This window comes from Drosophila tropicalis, unplaced genomic scaffold (genome assembly GCF_018151085.1).
Source record: "Drosophila tropicalis isolate 14030-0801.00 unplaced genomic scaffold, ASM1815108v1 contig_593, whole genome shotgun sequence".
Taxonomy (NCBI): Eukaryota; Metazoa; Arthropoda; class Insecta; order Diptera; family Drosophilidae; genus Drosophila; species Drosophila tropicalis.
In genome coordinates this window covers 22,068,046-22,083,910 of record NW_027173070.1, presented here as the reverse complement: position 1 = coordinate 22,083,910, position 15,865 = coordinate 22,068,046, and the positions used below count along the sequence as shown (strand labels likewise).

At 38.1% G+C, this 15,865-nt stretch overlaps 1 protein-coding gene across 2 annotated transcripts in view; it reads left to right on the top strand.

The window, feature by feature from the left end:
• The first annotated feature begins 1,541 nt into the window (after positions 1-1,541).
• dpr13 (defective proboscis extension response 13) overlaps positions 1,542-15,865 on the top strand; it is a 41,733-nt gene continuing 27,409 nt past the window's right edge. For both annotated transcript variants that reach the window (XM_068290197.1, XM_068290196.1), the window contains exon 1: positions 1,542-2,497. In XM_068290197.1, the coding sequence (XP_068146298.1) occupies positions 2,383-2,497 (115 nt within the window). In that variant the 5' untranslated portion in view covers positions 1,542-2,382. The remainder of the gene's footprint in view (positions 2,498-15,865) is intronic.

The following is a 15,865-nucleotide window of genomic DNA, read 5'->3' as shown; positions in this document are numbered from 1 at the left end:
TGGACACAGTCAAATCTCAGATTACAAGCAAACCGAAAAACCCTCCGACCCAGGCTTTCCCTTTCTTTTGCCCTCTTTTTAATACCCTGTAGTATAGTATGATTCAAAAGAGGGAAAGGACTCAGCCAAGTGTTGGCTATTGTAGTATATCTTAGTTCTAGGAATATATTGTTAAAGACTTAAAAAATTTATAAAAGGCTAAAGACGTCTTTAGCTTTTATGATAACTTTAACTTCTGTTTTGCCATTTGAATGTTTAGTCGATTTTTATTTTCATTCGAATTTGCTAAAAGGAAAGCGAGAAAAGTGAAAAACACGATTCCCTATCGAGGGTATCTTCATCTCCTTAGTCCCAATCTACCGTAGGTCCTCTATCATTTGTTTATACCATTTCTTTTTCTGGTTGGCAACTATGTGAGCTATGCATATACAATGTTCACATTCGTATAGAACTATGTGTGTGTGTGTGTGTCGGTATCGGTGTGCACACTTAAAGCCACTTAACGGGATTGCCAAGCCGCTGTATTTGCCGTGTTTGTGTAGCCAAGCAGAAGCCGCCTTTTTTTTTGGGGGAAGCGAACGCTGCAGCGTCAAAGATAGCAAACTCACAATGCGCCCCGTGAGTTGTGCGAGGAAATACCAAAATGCCAACCAAAACTAAAACTCCAGGAAAACTCTCAGGAAAAAATTGTGCCAGAGCTGCTGCAGTTTTAGTGCCCTTAAGTATGCTAAGCATTTGGCTATTTACCTAAAAAACGCAAAATTAAAAAACAAAAAAAAAACCAAGAGAAATGGGTGAAAGAAAAAAGGGCAGCGAAATGGAAAGTTGTGCCAGCTAGTTTGGGCCATCCGAAAACTTAGACCTTAACTAATTTCAGCACAATAACCCAAATTTAAGCGGTTTTATTTCGAGAGCTGCTAACACGAAGCGAATGAGACTTCGTGTCAGTTCCTTTAGTCGGCTGTCTGCAAAATGCACGACGCACTGAGAACCTTCTCAGAGCATTGCATGAATGCGCACAAGCAAACGACAGAGAGAGTGAGAGAGAGAGTAAAATGTGCTATAAAAATGGTAACAGCTGTTTATAGCAACTACAAAACACGACCAAACATGCACACAGATGTTATGATAGCTCAATGTATGATATACTTAGATGATCTGAAATATTAAATGATATTCCGAATATCTTAGTAAATTATATCTTCAAATTAAAAGTTTTTTTTATTTATATTTTAAATATCCGAAAAATGCTTAATGTAACAATAGTTTGTTTTTCTTCAACTTTGAGTTTTGCTTTCTGAATTTGGTTTAGCGGGTTGACCAACTTACCAACCCTTTTTCCCCATGGACCAATTTAACACGCAGTTCAAGCCGCCTCAAGTGACTTGCCATAAAACGAGAGAGACAGAAAGAGAGAGAGAGTGACTTAACCAGAGAGCAAATCGTTTGATGCAGACTGTGGGCTGGTCATGCCTCCTTTTGCCACTCGTCGTAGCTTGGCATCGTGTCCTGGTCATGGCAGTCGCTTGCCAAAGCGTTAAGTAAACAGTCAGAAAACGCGTCCCCGAACATTTTCTCTGGCCTGTCTAACAAGTTGGAGCGCTGCTGCTTCGTTTTTTAATGCCCGTTCTCGGTGTGTGTGCGTTTGTTTTTTGTTCCGTTGTATTTCGTTTCGAGTTGGCCGCTTGCTTGCCATATCCTTTGATGCCACGCAGTCAGTTAATTTGTGACCACAGCGGGAACGTGTTGTCGTCGTCTCCGTCGCTGTCCAATGTCGGCGGCGTCTAAACTGATCTAACTTGAACTAAATTGAACTTGCCTGGCCTGCTAATGCGTTTATGTGACCACCGCGAAAAACAGCCCAAAGAGCTGCCAATGCGGCGTATACTTAATGTGTAGAACATGTGATTGAAACAAAATGAGAGTTACAAGCTCATAGCTTGGGCATATGGCTGACAAATGATGCTGACCAAATATCAAATATTTAGTGTATGACTACTGGAAAAGTGAATTGTTTTAAATGTGACTTAACAAAAATAATAATAATATTAATTATGCAAGTTACAATTTGTATATGTGGCTATTAATTAAGCGGAAAAATTGATATATAAATAGCTATTTCTGTGTGTATGTGTATGTGTGAGCCGTGTATGGCAAGAGTAAACAATCAACAGAGCAGCAACATTTAAATTAATTTGTAGGAAAAATGTGTGAAAAGCAACTGAAACTGTCAAATGTAAATGCAATGACAAAAGAATTCAATTAAAACGTTGATCAATTGATTTAAGAGTGCCACAGCGACAACAACAACAGCAACAACAACAACAGCAAGGAGTGCAACAACAAAAAGAGGAGCAGCATCAACATCATTTAGCCTACAACATGCCGGCATCAAGTGGATTATTTCGCATCAAGCACGGCTGTGTCCTTGGCCGTGTGCAAAAACCAACAGCACTTATTTTTATTATAGCCTACATTGCGGCATGCGGCATTTGTGGTAAATATACAACACACAACACTCACAGGCCCCCCCCTCACACGCCGGCACATTTTGTGGCATGAAAAACTTGCTCACTTTTTGCAAAGCCTACATACACACCTAGATATATGTACATATGTACATACATCCGTATTTCTCTCTGATACAAAGTTATATGTAAAATGTACAATTTCATATTCATGGCAATTATGGCATATCAAATTTTCATTGTGGTTATTCGCCTCTCTTCTCTCATTTCGCGTAATTGAATTAAAGCGAAATGTAATCTGCATATGAGAAGAAATTGTCAGCAAAATGTGTGTGAATATCTCTCTCGATACATATTTATAATGAATATGGCAAATTAATATTACGTAAATTTGAAACACCCACTCACACACACTCACACTCACACTCACATGCCTAGGCCATCTATCTACATACCTGTAAATAAATGTATGCATCAAAAGCATAAAGTAACCACAATGCGAAATTGGAATCGTAAATTTTGTAGCTTTGCTTGCCTGTTGACAGACTGAGCGACAGTCAGACGGACAGACAGACAGATAGACAGACAATCATCCAGGTCAGGTCAGGGACATTGGCAGCGGGGAAATCGTGCATCACCTGTCAATGCTTGACAACAGCAACAGTAACAGAAACACTTGTCTACAACTCTCACTTAAACGCCATCAGCATCGTTCCCCCCTCTCCGCTAACCGCCCCATCGATTTCCCCAGTCAACGCTGTTGGCAATTTGTCAAGCAATCAACAAAGCCAGAAATTGCCCTGAATCGCAGAGTGGGAATAAATGCGCAGACACAGCGAAAAAACATTAGATGTGTCTATATCTCAATTTTCCCCCAAAAATAAAGAATCCTATTTCTGATATAAATATGCCTGATGGAATTTTTGTGGAAGGGTTTAAAATATCCAATAGATCGATTAACTAATAAGAAACCTTTCTTAGAACTAAAAATGTTGTTTATCCCAGCAATTAGTAGAATTTTCTTATGACTAAGTTATGCCAAAGTCATTCTCAAGCTGAAGAATTCAATTCTAGTCGAAAGCATTATTCTGATATCCCCAACTAATTCTTGTGCTTTTTCCTCGTTTCTGGCAATAATTTGTAGTGAGTTGTCTTGGTCTTAACTGCTTTTAAACGCAAATCGAATTTTATTGGTATTACCTTAGAAACCAATCAAAAAAAGTAATTTATATCAAATAGTTTTTAAGTTTTAGCAGTAACTCAGTAAGCGGAAATTCCTTGTAATACTTAGAAGGCTCATTATTTATGTTTTCCAATTCCTTAATTACATATATTTTCACCATTTCTTTACTTACCTTTTTCTTTAAAAACTTTAACTGTTTTTTTATTTATTCAACAATAAACTTGCATTGACCTAACCCAAACGAAAAGAAAAATTGGTGTGAATAACAAATAGATTATGAATTCCCCACAGGACGCAATCTAATGGCCTTTTCTGAACACCCCTACTATACATCTTCTTCTTCTTATCAATACCAAAAGCCATTCAAGCATCATCAATAAAGATGGTAAATTATTACTAAAGGTTGGACATTCTATTAATAATAGATATTTTAATAAGCAAGGAAACTCAATTTTTCACAACTACTTGACAAAATAGTCAATTTTTTTTTGAGAATTTCCAATATAAGTTAATTAGTAATAAAGGAGAAAGATTTTATTTGCAGTGTATTGATGGAACAATGGCGCCAAAATCATAGAGACAAATAAAAACGCCATATCGATGGGGCATTTTGTTCCGAGAGCAATGAAGACAGATGATTGTCGTGCCACCGTTACACAAATGCTCTCAAGTGGATCTAAGGATCTGGAGCACTTGCTGCTGCGTCTCCTGCTCCTTCTGTTGCCTCTGGTGTTGGGTAACATTTGTGCGTGTGCCCAAAGGGCCAACTGTCTGTGTATAACAAAAACGCAAACATCGAGTAAAACGCCCTTGCACCCGTCGGACCTCAGGCTACTCTCTCACTCACTTTCCCCTCTATTTCTGGCACATCATCTATGTAGCACAAGCATTGTTGCATGTTGCATGCCACACACGTTATGCTTGCTGTTACTGCTGCTGCTGCTGCTGGTTCTGGTTCTGTCTGCCTTTTGGGCTAACAATGACACAGAATTGTCGTCGCACAGGCACAAAACATATAGAAACTGAATGAAAGGGACAAGGAGAGACACTCTCCAGCTGTCACTGTCAATGTTGTAATGAAAAATTTACAGAACAAGCATAAAAAACATGTGGAAAATAGAAAAATACGAGGAGCTTAGTTCTTAAATGAAAAACAATTTCTGCTGTGCATGCCCCTTTTTATTTAGAGCGCATTAATATTTAGCCAAACTACAGAAGGCATATGAACCGACCTGGTCTTCCATATACTATATGGATATATCTACATCCATATATCTATGTATATAAATCAATATTTATGCCTGCTGTGCATGTCAGGGCTCAGGGCTCAGGGATTTGAAGGCCAAAATATACACACACAAACACACACACACACACACACACAAAATGCATTTGGTTTTTTTTTTTCTGTGCTCCATTCCTACCAAACTAAATCTGCAGCTCAATGGATGCAAACATTTGCATAATGTAACCGAAAAAATACTAACAGAGACAGAATGCAGAGCGAGGGGAGAGGGAAGGGTTACATATAGATGGATATATGGTAAATTCAAAACAGGTGCAGGCAGAGAATATAAATCTACCAGATTCAAAGATGTTTATGCCATTGACAAATATTTGAAATTTTCTCTCATTTTTTTTTTTTTGTTATGCTTTTTGCTTGCAAAATAAGAATAAATAAATATGAATTGATGGCTAAGGGGTTAAGCTGTCTTTGACTATAATGACAATTTTATACTCTTACGAATTTGATATTTTATCGACAGACAGCTAAGTAAGACTTCATTTCCTTAAGAACTGATGAAAAAGTGTCTAAAAGGAAGCAAAAATTTCTTTTTTTGTTTGTTGTTTTTCAATATATTTTGCATAAGAACTGAAACATTTAACTCATTTATATTTATATACTAAATATTCCTATCGATTGTGGCCAATTTCGTTAACCAATTTTCTAACAAGAGTTAAAATTTAATATGATGTAATTGTGTTTTAAATTTAAAATTAGAATTGAATGCATTTTACGTTTAAAAAGTTCACATCGATGTTTTTGTTTTTATTTTGTATAAATAAATAAATAATTGAATTTAGCATATTTTTGGATATTTTTATTTAACCCGGTTTTCTATATAGAAATTGGGTTTTATTATTTTCCTTTACAACTTTTTGTTTAGATTAGAAATTCATTTTGTTGAAATTTTATTATGCGAATTTTAATTAAAAATATTGCCTAATTGCCAAATTTGTTCTCTAAAATTTTAATTATATATTTTCGCCTCACTTTTTGAAACAAAGCTAAACTAATTGCTTGCTTTGGTTATTTCTAACTATGATTTCATAAATGATTTATAAGCCAAATCTAAAATTTTTTTAAAGTTTGTAGTGCTTTAAGCCTTATTTTTCAAATACTTAGCATCCATTTCTTAGAAGAAAGTTATATCAAAGTAATTTTGTCTAAGTTCTATACTTCTTGGATTTTTAAAAGTATTTTTTATAGAGATTCATTTTCTTACCTAATCAGATATATTTTACAGAGATATTGACTAATTTTAACCAACTTAATTGTTGGATAAATCCAGATAGGTATTCAGTTACAAGTTTGATTATTTTCCATCTATGAGAACAACATTTGACATTGCATGGGAAGAATATGAAAGGCCATTTGGCAGCTGGTTCTAGTTAAAGTTGCAGTAGTTCCATGTGCAATTGCCATCGCAATTGCAGTTCCAGTTGCAGTTGCAGTGGCAGTGGCAGTTGCAGTTAGTAGAGCATGACAATTTCATGCCCGCCATGTGGAATAGTCACATGTGCTGAGCATAAAAAAGTCTGCCCAGCTTTGGGAGTATCTGCTTTTTGTCTGACTTTCTCACCCTCTTTGCCTTGGAGAGACATTCGTATTCATTGTGTGTATGTTTTTTAGTTAGTTGTACATTGTGAAATTGCAGTGAAAGAGCAAAAATAAAAAACAGGAAGATTAAATTCCATTCACGCTGCACAGTGGCCATACATAAGTTGGCCAATTGCGGGAAAAACGGGTTAATTGGACAACCAATTGGGAGCATATCTCGCAGACTTTTGCTCTGTGAAGTGCCAGAGGGATCTAAAGCCGTTTTTGTTGTGGAATGAATAAATTGGAGGGCAGAGAAGTGAGATCGAGCCAATTGATTGACAGACATGCAAAATTCATATTCATTAAACGCCAATGCAGTTTTAAGCTGAGCGAAATGGAAATGAAATGTTCAGAAAGGGGAAGTAAACAAAATGGCATGCGCAACCTTTCAACAATATTTCTTCATGGCAAGCATCATAATTTTAAATAAAGTTAAGGCAGTTGAGCTCACACATCGTCTCCGTCTACGTGTCGGTGTCGGTGTCCGTGTCCGTGTCCGTATTCCTGCCCATGTCCGGGTCAAGGCCTACATGTGGCAGAGGCAGAAGGGAAGGCAGAAGGTGGAGATGTTGGAGAAGGATGTAAGCGCGTTGGCAAGCATAATTTAATACCAACATGTGGGGGAGACAGAGGAAGCCCACCCAGGCATATGTGCTGCAGCGGTAAGAGAGCCATAAAGCTCACCTGTTACAAATGCAATGCCCCTGCCTTGGCCTGGCCATAATAATCAGCACAAAAACTAATGGTCCCACACACACACACACTCACACACACGGTCATAGACGCACACTATTACATACTTACATATGTATGTTTTGGACAGACACACACTGCACTTTGGGCGCTGAAAGCACGTAAATATTACATAATTCAAAGGATTCGCCTGCCAACTGGAACACTCAGACAGTTTTCAGTTGCACTTTGCCCCCCTACCCGCTCCTTCCCTCTATCTCTCTCTCTCTCATTGTATGTGTGTGTGCGTGATCTTTCCTTATTTTTGCCAGTGCCTGCTGTCTGCATTTATAATTTGCCCACTTCTCACTTTTGGTTTTTGCCGATGCAAAAATCCGAGAATCACCAAAACGGTATAAGTTACTTTCTATATATATTTCATTTTGCATTTTTTGTGTTCTCTATTCTGTGTTTTTTTTTTAGCCGACTCATGCAAAGCTATTAAAGACAGGATAGGTAGATATATGGGAGTATCTACATACCTATACTCCTTTGGCCATTGATGCTGCTGACAGGCACTTCAATGGACCCAAGTAGATGCAAATGATTTTCTGATTTACCTTTCAAGTGAAGCGCGTTCGCCTCGCCTCGCCCGCTCTCTCTCCCAATCTCCCAACGCCATCACCTGCCAGTCGTTTCTCCATTTCTTGTGTTTGTTCAAACTTTCCAGCAAGGCAGACAAAAGTTGCCCATCATCATGGTCATCCTTATGCTCATCATCAGCATCATCTCATTCGTATTGAGAGCGCATTATCAGATAGTTGGCCCACTTGAACATTGGACCGACTAACGAGCCAAAAGTTTGACAAGTACCCGAAAAAGAAAAGGCTTCGCACATACACACAGACAGACACCTTGAGAATTATTATACCTAGTTCAAGTTTAAATATTACTCTATTTGAAGTTGTAATGAAATGGACTATGGCAAAGGGCCACTAGAGTGAAATGAAAATTGTTGTTTTTGTCCTGTTTGTTTTTCTTTTTTTTGGCCAATTAATTCGACTCAAGTGAGCACTTGATTTTGTCGCTACCGCATTAGGGACAAAAGGACAGATGTTTGGAAGGATAGAGGACTGGTTAGATGGGATAAATTTGAATCGAAAGGAAATCCCACTGACACAATTTCATTACGAAAAGTTGTAGTCGTCGGCGTGTCTTAAAAATTTGCCTAGCAAAAATGACAGAGAGTTGGCTCACAACTGTCTAGCTGCGAAATTGAAACTTTTCAAAAGCAATTGCTTGAATTTCAAGTGAAAACTTTCTTTCTTCTTTCAAGACAGGCAGAAAGCAGCAAGAAAAAGTTGTAACTTTTGCCAGAAATATGCAGAAAGAGGCACACATACACATACATACATTCGGTTTGGGTTTGTCTTAAACTTCCTTTGAGGATATGTTCCCCTCCCTCTGGGTGTGTGTGTGTGTGTGTGTGTGTAAGTAATTGCGCGTCGAGGCAACTAGAGCAAACTGTCTGCTTTTTAAATGCCAACGAGCACATTGACGCCAAAATGCAAAGGCGAAATGGCGACGGCAAACGTTGGATTCCTCTACCATACCCTATCCTCCGCTATTTCTACTCTCGACTCCTTCAACTTGTGCGTAACACCAAACAACAGCAGTCATCAAGATAAAGTATGGCATGTTTTGTACTTTTTGCAAAATTGGAATTATGCTTAGACCTCAGCAAACATCACAAGAGACATATGGCAAATACTTTGTCTTTAGCAAATGGAAATGTTGCTACAGTGCATCCTCGTCCTCATCCTCAGCCACATCCACCATCAACATTATCATCATCATTCGCATTCAGTTGTTGCTTAAATTGAAGTTCTTTCAGTTGAGTTGATTACTCTTTTTGTGTCTTGTGAGTTGAAATTGTGGAAAGTTGCTCAATGTGTGCCATGATTAGAATTCTTTTCAATTGGATTTTTAAACTGGTTAACATGAATTAGCCGCAATATTTATAAACACTTTAAAGACTTGTATTTGTGTGTGTGTGTGTGTGGGTTATTTTTCGTTAAAATTTAATCAAATATTATTCCGTATTCTGAGACAGACAGTCAGTATAAGCTGTTCATGCACAGGACTTTGGGCTTGGGCAGAAGAGTCCTTTCATGCGTCTTTTCGACAACGCCCATTTAACAGAGGCGCGAGCTTTAAGCATAAAGCTGGATTATGGTTTTAAGTGTAATTACAATTTACATGGCTTCCATTCCAGCTGCCAGCTGTATTAACATGCCTTACCTAAGGCTCCGCGACCTCCAGCTCCCAGCTCCCAACTCCCACCTCACATTCTATAGTCTGCCATCTCCATGCAGCCTCACCTCACCAAATGTTATTAAAAACTTAAACACCAAAACGAAAGCGCGCTACCATGTTAACCTAATAAAACGAGGGGAACAAAAAAAAAAAAAAAAAACAACCGCCAAACCACCAGCCGTTTTCATGGTCGTAATTAGAAACTTTTTAGTTGGCCCTCCTAGCATGAGCGCAGAAAGTTAGACATGACTTTTGAGGCATTAGCGTAGCACCATGATGCGGTAATTAATTTTCCAAGCACGGCAAAGAGTCGGCGGCGCAAATTACTGGACAGTTTCTCACTGCCTTCTGCGGTGCTTAGTTGTCAAGGCCAACACCACCACCACCGCCACCACCCACCAGTTGTCCACTGGGTTTCTGGTGGGCAAACGATGTTAGCTAGTAAATAAATGCGCCACTAAAAGCGAGGGATGTGCCATACGTTTCAATTAAATGGCAAATTGCGTCGGCTTAGCGAGGTTTTTTGATGGCTTCCGTAAAAGTAAATAAGAATTCAATGCATTATCAGAGCTTTTCAAAATAGCTAGAATGAAAGGAAATGCTAAGGGTCCTGATAATGTCCTGATTAAAGAGGCATTGCCTTAGCAAAAACTCTCTCTTTAGGTACTTTAAAAGCCATCAACCCATAAAAACTATCAGAAAAAAGCCATAAAATTTAATTAGAACTGAATAAACTTCCGCCATCTCTCTTCTATCCCTTTATTGGCAGATTCGTTTCCACTTTTTAATTATTCATAGAATCTGTTTGTCTGTTTCTTGTAGTCAATAAGAATTCGATATATACATATATGTTTATATATATATGTACATATATTAATTTGATTTGCATCAATAGTCGAGTCCTTTTTAATTTCTTTAATTTTGAGAGAAGAATTAAAAATACAGTGAAACCTCGATATAACGAACTTCGTTATAACGAAAAACCCAATATAACGAATTTTTTGTTAAGTCCCTTGAAAGGACTAAGGTCTTACATTTCAGTACCTATAGCGAATCAATAGATATAACGAATAATTTTGCGATCCCCCTCAGATTCGTTATATCGAGGTTTCACTGTATATCAGCTAAAGATACTTATAGAATTAAATATGTTTAACGTCTTGTCAGTCTGCCGAAATCAGACTTATTAAATAATTAAGCAGAGAAAATTCTAGCAAAATGTCTTCAAGCTTAAATCCTTAAGCCTTTAATGCATAAAATGAAAATGGTAGACATATCTAATGAAACTAACCTCGCAGTTATCGACTAACATAATCATTTTTTGGGTCAATTCAAAATAAACTGAAAGTTTTTGGCTGTAGATTTCGTTGATAGCGGTTGAAATGGCAAAGAGAGGGCAAGGAGAAAGGGCTTAGTATTAAATTATATATTTATGGGCCACGTAAAAGAGCCTGAAGCTAATGACGCACACACAGCAACACACACACACACACACATGCATGGATGTTGGTTAATTACCATGATAATTTTCACTTTTAACAAGCAATGGCGGCTTTAACCCTTGTTTGCCATAAATTTAAGTTGAAACTACAGTAAATTCAACATGGACCAAAATATGTAACGGAGTGCGTGAGTTTGGGGAGGAACTGTGTCCTTGCGTCACAATTTAGATTACAGTTGAAGTAGTTGACACAAAAGTGGAGAAGAATGGCAGATGGTGGTTTTGGCCCAAGGCTCTGGGGCCAGGCTAATTTATGAAAATTGCTGTCAAAATTATTGGCATTGAAACAAAATTTCAAGTGGGTGACGCAACTGTTTATTGAGAGTGAGTGGGAAAAAGTAGAAGTCACTGCGGTTCAGCAGAATGATTATGAGTTGAAACGTATTGAAAATTAAAGTTGCCCCCGCCTGAAAGTATGCAAATATTTATGTTTGAACAAAAGTGCCGACTACAAGGATAATTTATAGCTGAGTGGCTGGGCTTAAATTTCATTGGAAACAACCAACAGAAAAAAAAGAAAATACAAGAACGATGGAAAACCGAAACAACGAAAGGAAACGCACAAATTATAAGATAAAATATGCCGGCTGCTGGGCTAAGCAGAAAAAGAAAGCGAATGAAAAAATTAGGAAAAACGAATAAGACATTGCGGCCTGGCTGTTGTTTCTGTGTTATTTCTTGTTATTGTTGCCTTTAATCTTCTCGGTTTTTTTCATTTTTTGTTTGCCAATGGAGCGGGGGGAGCTACAATTTACGCGATTTGAGTTTCAGCCACATGTATATACATATAGAGTATATAGAGGGAGTACACATATATATGTAGATACTTACACGCACAGCCAACTTGAACCAACTCAAGGACAAATGATAACGGTTAACATGGCGTCCCCTCAAGCCATCGCCTAATGATACTGTCAACAAAGGCAAAGGCAAAGGCGCAAGAAGCAGCAATACCAAACCGAAAGAGGAAAAGTAAAAGCGAAAGACAAGAAGCACGAAGCACAAGGCACAGGCACAGTATGATGATGATGACAGCAAAGAGTGCGGCACAACGAAAAAGACAGAAAAAACAATATAGCAAGAAAAAAATCTGCCATTAGATACTGTTAACCGAGTATTGTAAAAGTATCTTGCCAAAGGGAGGCACATACCACAGACACACACAGTCCCCCCCCCCTTCCAACACTCGTTCTAAGACATTGCCGAGCACTCAACAATCCTGCTCATTTGCTCTGCTTTGCATTTATTCACTTGACTTTGCTTTAACAATGAGCTAAGAGACTCAGACTGAAGACACTTGGCTCCCTATCTGTCCGTCCATATGTCCCGTCTGTCTGTCTGCCTGTGTGTCTCTCACACTTTGCATGCCACATAGATTGAATATTTCCTGCTTTTTGGCCTTACGCAGATTTTTGCCAAAATGCCAACAGCAGCAGCCAGCCACCATCATAGGGAAATATGTGGAAATTTATGCCACGCGACCAGCAAAACACAAAAACCCAAAAAAAAAAAACACATCCATCTCTCACGCAAATAGAATTTCAAAGAAGTAAATCTTAAAATAAAATTAATTTTTTCAAACATTTTGTGGCTTTCTCTCTTACTCTTTGGCTTTCTCTCTCTTTACTCTAGCATCTCTGCTTTCTATATTTGCATGGTATATACACAAATCGAATGCTTAAAGAAGTGGGCGTGGGCAATAAACTTGAAAGTGGAAAACTTTTGTTTCTTAACTCGCTTAGAGCAACTTGCTTGTTGTCAGCTGTCGGAGAATATTGTGAAAAACTAACTTGTCTGACCAACTTACCCCTCACATCAAGCATATAAACACACCCCACACCCACACACACACAACTTTAATAAACTATGATAAGTTTCTCATCAATTTCAATGGAGAATTTCATAAAATTAATAAGCATAATTTATTGCAAGCACAGATTTAATTTCAATATATATTCAATACTGATTCAAAATGCAATTCAATCAACTGGTCATCCGTTCGTTCCATTGTTGCTTTAGTCAAAGGCAAATTCTATGCAGATCTTGCTACGCACACACAACACAATGCAAGTGGAATTGCAACACAAACACACACACACAAAATCCCTTTATGTGAGCAAGCATACATTAGACGAAATGACAAGGACCAGACTGGCTAGAGTTAGTATGATTTCCTTTCGAATTTGTGTTAACATAAACTAAACTCAATTAAAAGCAACTTTTACCTGTGGCACAATTGATTACTGCAGCAACAACAATGCCGACATCAACTTCCGCACTCGAATGCAATTAGCTTGTCTGGTTCACAGAATGTTTGTCCGACACGAAAACATAGACTCGGACATAAATATTAACAAATACATACACAACAGCAACTGCAACTTGCAACTTGCTACTTGCAACTGGCAGCCTGGCATTCGCGTGCCAGTTAGTCCAAGTCCACCTGCCAGCCGTTCAGACTGTCAGCCATTCATTCTGTCAGCCGTGCTCAACAGTTTCATTAGGCCATTCTAAGAGTCCTACTACGAGTTGGCTGCAATCGTCTGTTTTTAATAGCCGGAAATCATGCAAAGTGCAAGCAGTCGCCTGTTTCTGTTGCCTGTTTTCCTTTGCTTTTGCAGTAGAATTAAAGTCAATTTGTTTAAATAATAAGTGGAAAAGTACACAGAAAACTCAATGCACACACACACGTACGTGTGAGAAGGAAGGTGCATCACGAGGTGAGTGTCTGTATGTGTGTTTGTGTACATTGAGTGAGTGAAGTAAGTGAAACTTTTCGCTTATATATATTGTGGGTATAAACTTTTCAACCATGTTCAACATTATTTTCCATTTGTTGCCATGGCCAATGTACGAAATAAACCGAGAATTCCATGCAGGTGCCAAGACAACGACTACAAAACACCCTTAATCATGCAATTCAATACCTTTTTGTGTGAAAAACAGGCTATTAGGCAAACAAAAGTTTCCTCCTGAACAATTGAATTCCTTCTAAGCTTAAGAAGTTTCAAAATATATTAGTAGCTAAGCAAATTGAAGTGTCTATTAAGCGTTTTTAATGCTTAAGCTCTTTAAGAGAGAGCGAAGAATATTCTCCTTACATTGTGGAAGTTCTTTCATTGGAGTAAAATTATGCTTCCTATTTCTCAAATCTAATGATATATTAACTTTATCTTCTATAATTTTTGTTAATTGTCAAAATATAAGAAAAAGGAGGATCACATGACTTTTGCCAGGGAAAGAAACTAAAAGGTAGAAAGGCGGCAGGAATTGATTGATTTTCAATTGATTATTGAATGACAGTGTTGTTGCATATATGACGCGTAACACAAAGAGAAACCTCTTGAATGAGTCATCCTGACAAATCGTAACAAACAATGAAGCTTTGTTTCTGTTTTAAAGGGTATTTAAATCATATACAGCTGCTTATGTGTTGCTTAGTGTTGCACGTTGGCATTTGATTGAAACCAAACTTAAGCCATAATCGTACAGTATGCCATAAATGTATACATACACACACACACTTGCTCCAGATACTCTTGAAAAGTTTGCATCTCTGTCAATTTACATTTGCGTAGGATAGATTACATTTCCATTAGCCGTAACAACTTAATCGTGCGTGTATTATGCAATAAACAAACACTCGAAATCAACTTGGCAACTTGCCTCTCGACCCCACTCCTTTTGCATTCCTCAATCCATCCCCTTTGAACTCCTGTCCTTGGATAAGCAAAAGCTGCGGTTACCTGCAATATGTGGGCGAAACAGATGTCCGCCCACTGACACAGTTTTCAGTTTTCCCTCGATTGCATTTCCACAGAGTTGATCAGTGAGAGTCAATTTTCGGGGTTAGTATATATGTAAGTGTGTTTGGGTGTGTGGGTGTGTGAGTGTGTTCATTCCCGTTGTGCATTATTAGTCCGGGGAAATTCAATTTCGTCTACTTGAAGAAACTGCTTTTAACACTCGTACAATTATGGCTTATGCTTTGAAAGAAAACAATCATCATCATTACGATGGACTTCATAAACTCTTCTCACCTAGAATGATTTGTGAGCTGAATTGCGGTTTAAGTGAAAGACATTCAGTATCCTTGCCATTTGGTATCGGGGCAACCGCAAGAATCAATCTGTGGCACAATTACATTTTAATTGCCTCAAACTGTGTGTGCAAGAATTAAATTATAGAATTTTCGGAAAAAGGTTGATAAGGCAAATACTTTCAGTGCCGCAAATCTCATTTCATTTAATTTTGGTTCATTTTATTCCTTTTTCCTCCATTTCTTTGGGGCCCATAATGGTCAAGGGGCAAATCAACTAAACACTTTTAAATTCGAAACATCATCATTGCGGACATCCTTTTATGGTGATGGGTCGGTCGGATGGTTGGACGGTTTGGTCTAAGCCATTTTCTATTTGGGCTTAGTGAAAAATGTCAACGGCATAAAATGGATAAGGGACAAATGTGACAGTTCAACAGAAAAACATTCAACAGAAAAAAAAAACCCATCACACACTTACATACAAACATATATAAAAAAACGGAAAGAAAGAAAATACAAATACAAAAAATAAAATAGACGAACATAAAAGGCATCCCGAGATTTGCCCAATCTCGGCGTCAAAGTCAACGTCAACGCCAAGGATATATAAAGGATATATACGCTTGTGCGGCGGCTTTGCCAAACGAATCGATCAACGGCATTCGTCTCTGCCATGTCCACTTCGTCTCTCTCTTTCTCTGCCTCTGTCAGCTGGCCGCAAATAAATTGAACTTAAATAGACGACGTCAAGGGCATTAACTGGGTGTGCTGTGTGCCCCCATTGCTCTATACTTCGGAA